General features: G+C 38.4%; 1 protein-coding gene across 2 annotated transcripts in view; it reads right to left on the bottom strand.

The window, feature by feature from the left end:
• Positions 1–10,551, bottom strand: part of PBX3 (PBX homeobox 3) — a 194,800-nt gene extending 184,249 nt beyond the window's left edge. The window contains exons 1-2 of one of the 2 annotated variants that reach the window (XM_028507695.2): positions 10,276–10,551; positions 9,276–9,349 (exon numbers count right to left, since the gene is read on the bottom strand). In XM_028507695.2, the coding sequence (XP_028363496.1) occupies positions 9,276–9,349; positions 10,276–10,475 (274 nt within the window). In that variant the 5' untranslated portion in view covers positions 10,476–10,551. The remainder of the gene's footprint in view (positions 1–9,275; positions 9,350–10,275) is intronic. The other variant, XM_028507712.2, reaches the window with a different exon arrangement.
• Positions 10,552–10,576: the final 25 nt, after the last annotated feature.

The following is a 10,576-nucleotide window of genomic DNA, read 5'->3' as shown; positions in this document are numbered from 1 at the left end:
TATTACCAACTGTATCACTGGGTTTTATAGTGACAAGCCCTGTGCTATAATTTCTGAGAAAATCTCTACATAAAGCTCCATAAACTCAACCATTCCTGTAATGTATCGCCTTATCTAGCACACAATCATTTCAAACACAACTTTTCATGTTAGTATAATTTGTTTCAAAAATGGTAATAATACATCCATGAAGCCAGAGAAATCATTGCACAATCTATTTTAACTTGTTCTTACCAGTACTGACAGTTCATCCTAGGCCCAAGATCCAATGTAAAAGAAAAATAAAATATTCCGCTATTACTTGGTTTAATTAAAGATATTCATTATACACATACCTTTTATTGGACCAACACTCCCAATCAACATTATAAATAATCTGGGCCAACTGCAGAGTAATGTCTGTGAACAATTATCACAAAACTAAACCATGGATGGCTGTCAGTTGGTGGCAGAGTTCTTGCTTTCATAATAAATTAAAAATCAATTTCCTGTTCTAGTTCCTATTCCATGTTGAAAATGATATATCTGACTATGAATTCCAACTACCTTCATCCTTAGGGTTTTTGTGTGTTTTCTCTTTCTTTTTTTTTTTTTTTAAGACGGTGGGGGAGAAAAAAAAGAAACTTGTGAGATCACCTAGGTCCATTCTTTCTCATTTGAGGACACTTTGATAGTAAAGATTTCTACATAATTACACATATAAGCTTGCCATTTCACTTATTTGTGTATGTATATGCATATATTTTTAAAATGTATGTGTATATATTTTTTTTAATACAGTGATTTTTTTTCCTCCTTCAAATGTCACTCAAGTATTCAGGAGTCCCTTACAATTATTCCTCTATAAATTCCTATTTACAAGGCGTATTCTACATGTCTGAAAGCCTGTAGAAACCTTTTTTGTTTAAAAAATAATATACGCAATTTCAGAAGCTTTTTGTTCCCATTTCAATCAAAATAATTTCATAAGTTTCAAATGAAATTTTGCAAGTAATCAGAGACTAATGAGGATTCATTGATTTAACTAGTTCAGGGAGTCTGAGAAAGGAACAAGAATAAAGTAACCAAGTATTTAATTTAGAAGAGCAGCTAATATGAAGGTACACTAAGCCCTTCTCACTGAGAAATGTAATCAGGACTTTTGTGTCAAGAGAGACTCTCTACTCCTCTCTGTGTACACATTCCGAACTCCATTAACATTAACAGGCACCACACAGGCACCGTGCACACCCAGGAGATGCCAGCCTTGGTAGTGAGCATGCATGGCAGCTGTGGTAACTAAATAATCCATATGGCTCTGAGAAGTTATGGTTTATGGGGTCTAGGAGTCACAGCTACCGTGGTGGAATCAGACACTAGAACCAAGCCTCAGATGTAGGCTTTATCCACACAGGATTTGTAGTTAGGCCAGGGTTTTCCAATGATACCTCTACTGATGTTTTTACACAAGAAGAAGTTCCATGTTTGAGGACATCTTAATGTTTTCGCAGGCCCCGAGAAGTTCTGTCCTCTTCCCCATCCACCACTCCTACCCCAATATTCATTCATACATTTCCCAACAAAATATAGAAAATCACATAGTTGCTTTATAGAGAGATAATCAAAGGCCTTGGCTTAAACCACAAAAGTCTTCAAATCAGAAGCAAGTATTAAACTTGCCCTTCAACATGAAAATCAATAATATGGTAATCTTACAACAACAGACATCTGCTGAAATGTAAATTCCACAGGCTGTGTAAAAGGGCAGAGTTAACCATTATTCTAATTGTTTCCACTTTTAGGTATTAAAGTCAGAGTCTTATGCTCATTTAATATAGTTTCCTGAAGCCCAACCCAACAACTTCTTCCTCCTTTCCCTAGTGAAGAATATATTCTTGTAAAGTTCAGTTTAGTCAAGAGACTAGTGCACAAGCACACAAGCAAGTTTGTGCCTCTGAAAAGAAGTAGCAACGGTTCACTAGCCCTGTTGCTGAAATTAGGCTTCAGGGAAAAAAGACCGGATGACACAAAATTCTTAGTATACTTTCATATATAGAGAGCACAGTGAAAAAATATTTGTATCTCCCATCAGGTCATCAATACAGAAAATCCTGTAACATTACGTTTAAATAATCATGGGAGAGGGAGAAAACACCAATGTTCTAGAAGCTGCTCTAGACCTTTCAATCAATTTTATTTATATGCAAAACCAGAGAGAAACAAAAAAAAAAAAAAGAAAAGAAAAAAAACAAAGCTCCTCCTGATGCTAAAGCTCTCAATTTAACTGACAGGCAAATGGCTTCATGCTGCCACTTAATCTCATTTCTTGCATAATGCCCTCTAATTAGCATATCAAAGTGAATTAATACTTCTAGGGCATTAGCAATGGGGAAATCTGCTCCAGGCTCACAATAGCAGTTAAGAGAGAGCCAAGAAATCCTCAAAAACACCACAAACCACTTTGCATTGCAAAACTGTTCAATTTATTTATCCTCTCTCTCTAAACACTTTTACCGCACACTGTTTTACTACTGTTCACCAAACAAAATGATAATTGCCAAACTTACCAGCATCTGTAATGCCTGTTTAGAATCTTAATTTAGATTATGTTACAGATAATTTCTATATGCGACCATTTGTTCTATTATAAATGTTAATATAGACACTGGAAATGGTGACATTCTCAATTAGTTAATTTGAATCTGAAATAAAATTATATGAGATTTTAAAATTTATGAAATTTTTAATGTAAAAAGCCACCTGCTGGACTCTGATGCCTAAGAAATATACTTTGAAAATTGATGTATCATGTAAAGCAAAACAGACAAAAAAATCATTTTGCCATAACATATGTTGAGTCTACCAAATAATGGTTTGAACATTGTGAGGAATCATCAACATTAAAAGGATTACAATGTATGTATACCAAGTCCTAATTAATATGAGCACACAAAAAGGGTTATTGTTCCAAACAGCTTAACATTGTTAAAGCACTTAATTTGAGGAAAACAAGAAGTACAAAACTTTTAACGATTATTTTTATCCATAATTACACTTTTAATTGTTTTCAGTTCTAATCTGTTACTATCCTGTAGACATAGTCAATCCAAAAAAAAAAAAATGCTATAACAATTCAACTTAACACATTCTATCACACCAATTTTTTGGCTAGGCATATATTCAAATTTAATACCAAAGTAAACTACTGTTACCATCCAAAACTACAAACATATTGCATTCATATAATAGGTCAGTAAAAAATAAGAGAGACATTCTGATTACTATTCTACATACAAAAGGGGTAATTAGAATCAAGTGTTAAAGAGTAATGAAATTTTCAAACATGTTCTGTGTCTGAAGACATAATAAGATTTTTTTTCAATGGCTCATTCAAACATTATTTATAATTTACTTATTATATAAAACACTATCATCTAACTGTGATAGCAATTTGTTTCACTAACTTCTAGAACTTTGTAAAAAATCTGATAGCCAGGTCTGAAAAACTTTGACCAATTTTCACTACATAGTAATGTAAATTATTTACTTTGTTCATACTTAAAGACTCAAATGGCCTACTGAAGTAGAGCAAATGCTTGAAAAGGTCAACATGGGAGGGGGGTGTGTGCAAGCTTTGTTAGTCAGTTACTACCTAAATCATGCTGATAACACTGATAGATGGCTAAAACACAAGCCTGCTGAGAAAACAAATAAAACATTACTCTCATAGTGTCAATATTGAAATAATAAACATCTAAAGATGTTCACATGTACACAAATAGAGGAAAAATAGTCTAAAAATCTTTATTTAACTTGATGTGCTGGGGCTGATGTGTTACGTATTTATTGTGAATAGATACCTCAATGGTATGAGTATAAAATAAAGTGATGGCTGATTTAGGGTGTGGTTCACGAAATGCGGTTTCAATTCTTTATGGCTTCATATAACTTCATCCTATACAATGCCACCATAAAATAGCAAAATATAAGTAATCCAAGTAAGATGTTAAACGTAAATCTGTCTTGGAAGTAGCCTTTTTCAAAATTAACAAAATGAAATCTAAAAGTACAAGTGAAATTAATTAAAAGGAAAAGGATCACAGTATATAAAAGATGTACACAGATATATTGTATGAAAGCCGATGAACCAGAATGCTCTTTGGAGCAAGTCAGGGATTCCTTTGCTACTATAATATATTTCTGATTTGTAATAAAATTATGTAAATTTATATAATAACATAGTAAAATCCCTAATAAAATACTAAAACTATACAAATCTATAATAAAGTTCACTAAAACTGAGGCATGAAAGAATTACTTGGACAGGCCAAGTTAGTATTGAAAAGAGGGTTCACTATATTATTGGGGAGAAAAAGGGATGGAAGACTGCCCTATGTTTTTAAGATAATACTTACTTGACACTTTACATCATGATGTTCTAACCAGTATGGCAGTGGATTTTTTTCCTAAGTGTTTACAAATATATTGCATGTATCATCTTACAGGGATGAGATAGGAAGAGTAAAGAAAGTTAGAAAAACACCCTTCTTTTACATCCTCCCTCAAAACCTCCTAAAAAAACTTGTTATACAAATTTACAAAAATTAAAAAATGATTAAAAATATTCTTAAATTGTTTTAAGGAAAAATTGTAAAATAATATAATTTGTGATATTTCCAAGATACACTTTTTTCCTGCTAAATCATTTAATATTTTCAATGTAAACAAGCCACAGCTAAATGAAATAAAATTTAAAATGTTAATGGCCCATTAAAATTTGCTTCAAAATAATTAATTGTGAAAAGGTGGGAGTTACAGAGAAAAACGGGATTGGCCAAGTATTCCTAACTACTGAAGGTAGGTGATAAGTTCATGGGAATTCAAGTTTCTCTTCTACTTACATATTTAATGTTTGAAGTTGTCTGCAATATTCACTAAAACACAAAATTAATCATTTATGGAATAGTACATTTGTTTTTTAAACTTTGGAAAAATAATGATAATTATATTGGAAATATTGCAAGACCAACTGAAAAGAATATAGAGAATACAGTAACATTTAGACTCACTAGTAACAATTTTCACCTTTGTCATTAAATTTTCACTTGATGGAATATTTGGCTTTTAAACATGTGAATTAAAGAATTACATGGCACTGTACAAAAAAATGAATAAATTTTAATACTGAAGCGTAAATAAAAGAAAAGAGGTGAGGAAACGAAGACTCCAATGAGTCTCAGCCTTTTGGGTCAGAGTTAAACAGAGAGATGTTGACTGAGAATACTGCCTCTCTGAAAGCTAGTCACACTTGTAGCAGTAAAGATAAAAGGTTTAATCATATAAATCATAATCTAAATGCATATAAAACTCACAAGCTACATTCTTGGTACAGTTTTGATGTCTAAAATTCTTATGACTCTCTTTATGGAGGGTTCCTTTAAAAGTGAAGCATTTTTAATAGTCATTTCCTTCTCCTTAAACATAAAAAATACTCCAACCAGCCCAACCAGCCAAGCAGGCCTTTCTCTTCCCCTGCGGACACCTCCTGCAGTAGAGAAGTTCATTAAGTTTTATGATCTTCCCAAGTCAGTCCTGCTTATAAGCCTCACAAAGGCCACAAATCTGGCAAACCATCATGTATGCCATTAGACATTACTAGTAAATGAACGCTATTTAGGGTTTGTGGTGGCAATAAATCAGAGTTTGCTTGGCAGCTATCAACACGGAGTATTTTAACCTACCATTTAAAGAAAGGAAAAGGTTGAGGTAACTTTTTAAAAATATAAAACATTTTTTTACAATATGATTCAGGTTATATACTAAAATGTCGGATTTTTCATTGAAATTGTTTAAATACATTTTTTTCTCAAAAAGAACCATTTCCTTCCTTTGAAATGTCATAATTATACTTTTTTTCCCCACAAAAAGAATCATTTCCTTTATTTGAAATGTCATAATTAAGGGCTTTGGAAAGAAGGCAGATTTGTGAGGATGTTAATGTGTCACAAAGAAAAGTAGTTCAACAATCAAGATTAAGGTGGCCAAAAAGATGTGAGGTGATGCACCAAAAAAAGTATATAGATGAGGAGATCTCATAGCATCAGGAATATTTAATAAGAGGTAGATAGTAAAATATGGCTAAAAAAATCAAAAGAAAAATTTTAATATATTTATCTCACTAGTTGCTTACTTAGTTTAAAATGCACAAATATCTTGATTATAAAGCCTGTAACTTTTCAGTCGCTTTCAAAATGCATAACTATCATAATTTAACAGTGACAGGCTTTTCTGCCCAAAAATAACATATGATGAATTTAACAAAAAATACATTTTCAAGAAAAAGCAAACGTCTCATAGTAAAAGTATACTTTTCCTATCTCTGATCACAAAAATAATATAATTGTGGTAGATTACCCATTTATCTGTCAGAAGGGAAAAATACCTTTTCATATTTGGTAGGAGCAAAAAAAGATGTTTTCTGAACTAAATCCTTCATGTGCATCAGAACTGGCAGTGTTCACTGCCGGATCAGAAACCTCAAAATTTACTGGCAAATCTACAAATACATGGAATTTTTTTTAAATAATTGTGTTATTTTCAAAGAAGCACGACTGAAATGACATCCACTGAAGTAACAGTTTTCTCTCCCCCTCTGCCAGAGTCAACCCCCTACCTCCCACTATGCAGAATAGAGTCACCACATAATCTCGGTTTCTATTACAAATGACTAGGTAAACTTTCTCTAGATTTTTCTGTAGATTACAAAGAATTAATGTTTAGATACTGTATTATTAAAGTAAAATGACCTAAAGAAAAAGCATTATACAATGTACATATATTCTACAATGATTCTTTTTATAAATTCATGATGTTTCCAAAGAATGACTGTGAGAACAGATGGGGGAGGGGGGTGTTGAAATTTGTTGCCCTGCTTTCTTTGCTTTGGTAACACTCATGTCTACACAGCTGTTTTATTTCAAATCAAGGATTCTGAGTCCAGCGTCCCTGTCTCCAAGACTTGTTTTGGAGGGTGAGGTGGAGCTATGGGTAGTAGGGGAGAAAGGAGGGGAGAGAAAGAGCTTCACCCCCATCAATCATTCGGTACTTAAATCCCATCCCTCTCCAGCTTAGAGAGGCTGGCAGGAAGATGCCTGTACCCAGACAGCCGCCTTTACTCTGTCGGCTGTTGGCTTTTTACAAAAGAGATAACGTACAAACTTGGATCCGCTGGCCAAAGCACAAAAAGAGGATCTATTTTACAAGTTATCATGAAAGCCTCAGAAAAAATTTCAAACAAAAATTTCCTTTGTCAGCTACCTCTTGCTTCTTAAATAGCACGAGCCCTACAAAGCTCTCTCTGCCAGTAATCCCAGACTCTGAAAAGACTTGTTTCTTTTCGTAACTCACCTTTGACATGAGGTTGACTACACTTTCCTTTCAGAATGGTGTAAGTCTTGTGCAAATAAGCAAGTAGAGGACTTATGCTTCCTAATTGAATTCTGCCTGCTGCTAATGTCTAAACAAGAAAAGCAGTTTGCTGGGTTTGGTTCTCAAGCTGGTTAGGACAAAACTTTTACAAGGAAAAAAAAACACATCATGAGAAGGGGGTGAAAGGGAAAATACCAATCCCCTCACCCCAGTAATATAATGCCGTATAAAGTGGAATCAATCTTAATATTCATAACACAGTCAATATCCCAGTGCTTAGCTGTCAGCAGAAACTGAAGTGGATCCCTGATAGCAGAAAATCCTTGGACATTAAGCAACATAATTTACAAGAATTACGTACTTTTAGGTTGCCAAACTCAGAATCTTTAAGATTTAATGCTTAATGTCTTGTTATAGTCAGAAAAAATTATCTACCATTTTAAATCACATGCTTTTTAAAGATAGCTAAAAAATCAACAGAGTAAAAGTTTAGTAATTAAATGCCTGTGGTTTACAAAATGGAAAATATATCTTTAAAAGAATCACTCAACATTAGGAAACCATGAATACTATTCGAATGAAAAACAGAAAAAAATAGTCTTAAGGCTCTCAATATTTGCTGTTAATTATGATTTTAGCATATATTTTAATAGACAGCCATAACCATCATCTTTTCTTGACTACTTTAGGATCAGAATAGCATTGCAAGGTGGGAATATGTTTAAAAGGAGGGTAACTCTCCTACCAACTAACATTATATGCAGTGTGCTATTATTTGTACACTCAATTTGAACACAATCACATTTAACCTTTAAATAGTATCACTTGGATATTGCTACATCCTGGACTTTAACTTTCTCTTCTTCACCTTAACATTAAAATAATGACAACTTTATAATACAATAAATATAGCACACACACACACACACACACACACAAAATCAACAGTAAAGCTTGTTTAATGCACTTGCTTGTATGTATAGGGCAGATAATACCAAATACTAACTAAAACATGTAAATTAAATCTCTAATTCCACTTGAGTGACAACTGTCACCTCAAGACTAAAAATATCTTCAATTTTAAAAAATCTAACAAGAAAATTAAATTGAAATGAATTGCCGGAAATTTACCTAATACGTACTTATCGTTTTCATTGCAGCACCTCTGCAAAAGCTGTCTTCTCATATAATCCCTGCCTTGAACGCTTCAAAAATTGTTCAAACCTGCATCTGTGGACCTTTTTCTACTTTATAAAATACATTAAGCATATTTACAATGTAATGACTTCGAGCATAAAAAATTTACTAAAATATTAACAGATGAAATACATTGCATATGCCTAAACTCATCATTAGCCTTCCTCGATCCCTAAAAGTAGTCTTCCCAACTAAAACACTATTTCAAAACATGCCACTGAAGTCTGTTCAACTGCATTTATTCTATCTGTGGAGCTGACGCTTAAGGTTGTCCAAGTAAAACAAAGTTCGGGCAATGCTTCTCCCGGTGACTCGGTCCCTGGCATCCAGTCTCCCCGTGCCTCCTTTTAAAAACTGAACACAAACAAGGCAAAAGGAGCGGGAGAGGGCGGCTGGTGCTCCGGGGCCCCCTCCCCGGCTGCAGCCAGGGGCGGCCGCTGGGGACTAGGACCCAGCCCCATCCGCATCCACACTTCATTTACACAAGGAATTGGAATTGAGAAATCGACTCCAGATTATTGCAGTTTTTTCTCAAGATCAGGAGGTGGGAAGGAGAGAATGATCAAAGATGGCGGTGCCCAAAAGCAGCAGCTCTCAACTGGAGAGGTCGAAGGAGTAGCTCCGACCCCACCTCGGGGTCTCCGGGCCCACTGCGGGGAGCAACGTCTTACCTGTTTTCTCTTTGATCTCACACAGGACGCTGAAGAGCGCGGGTTTCATTCTGTGACAGTTCAGGGCATGTTTCCTAAAAAGCAAATAGCAAAACACAAAGGTATTAGCATCACCTATGGAATAATATGGCGCCTTCAAGTTAGACCCAGATTTAATTCCGGCCCCCGGTTGGGAAAGCTCTTTTGAACCCCGGCAAGTCAACAGAACTCAAGTTGACTAGTGAGCGACAGCCGGCAAGCTCCGGCTGCTTCTGCTCCAGCCGGAACGGAGCGCGACCCATCTGCCCGGCAGGCAGCAGCCTCAGCGACCGCAGGGCGCGAACCGGCGCGGGGAGCCTGGACAGCGGGCCAGGCGGCGACCCGCGGGAGGGGACGAGCGGAGGGGCTCCCGCGTCCGCCCTCCGCAGGGGGAGCCTGGCGGTGCGGGCGGGCGGCCGACTGCGGCCGGAGAGCGGTGACAGCTCGGCAAAGTTTGCGAGGCGGCCCTCCCTTCCCCGAGACTTGGCCGCCCGCACCCGGCCCGGAACCGCCATCGCCCCGCGCCCCGGCTGGGGCAGCCGTCCGGCCGGCCGGCGAGGTCGCCCGGCGGCCAAGGGGAGCCCGGCGCCGGGACCCCGGCCGGAGGAGAAAGTTGCACTTCCCTCAACTGCGGCCCCGGGCCCTCGCCCGGCAACCTGCACGGGGGTCCGGGCGGGAGGTTTGAATCCGCGCGAGGGGGCCGGGCTGCCGGAGGGCCGGCCGGCGGGGGGCGGGGGGCAGGAAAACCACAAAATCCGCGTGGCGCCAAGTCCGTCCCGAGCCCCGAGAGCAACTTTGCCGACTCCCGCCCGTGTCCAGGGGTGCGGGCACGTCCCCCGAGGCCCGGGCGGGCTGCCGGCTTTCGGAGAAAGTTCCCTGCCTCGGGCTGAGGCCCCTGCCCCGGGTGCCACCCCGGGCCCCGACTCGGCCGCGGGCCCAGCTCCCGCACACACACAAAGATGCTTAATGAGACAACACCAACTTTGCTTGCGCCTCGTCCAAGCTCTGGTCCGTGATGGTCATGATCTGGTGGAGGATGTCGCCGATGTCCTGCTTCCTGCCGTCGCCGTCCGCCCCTTCGTGGCCGTGCGGGGGAGGCGGCAGGGCCATGCCCCCCTGCACCGAGTGGCCGGCCAGGTTCACCCCGGCCAGAGTCTGCAGCATCCTGGATTGATCGTCCATCCCGCCGCGCGCGGGCGGGAGCGGGCGGCGGCGGCGGCTGAAGCAAAGGCTGAGGCGGCGGCGGCGGCGACGAGGGAGGAGAAGAAAGAGGGGGAGGGGGG

This window comes from Phyllostomus discolor, chromosome 3, assembly GCF_004126475.2.
Source record: "Phyllostomus discolor isolate MPI-MPIP mPhyDis1 chromosome 3, mPhyDis1.pri.v3, whole genome shotgun sequence".
Classification (NCBI taxonomy): Eukaryota; Metazoa; Chordata; class Mammalia; order Chiroptera; family Phyllostomidae; genus Phyllostomus; species Phyllostomus discolor.
This window is presented reverse-complemented; position numbering and strand designations above follow the sequence as displayed.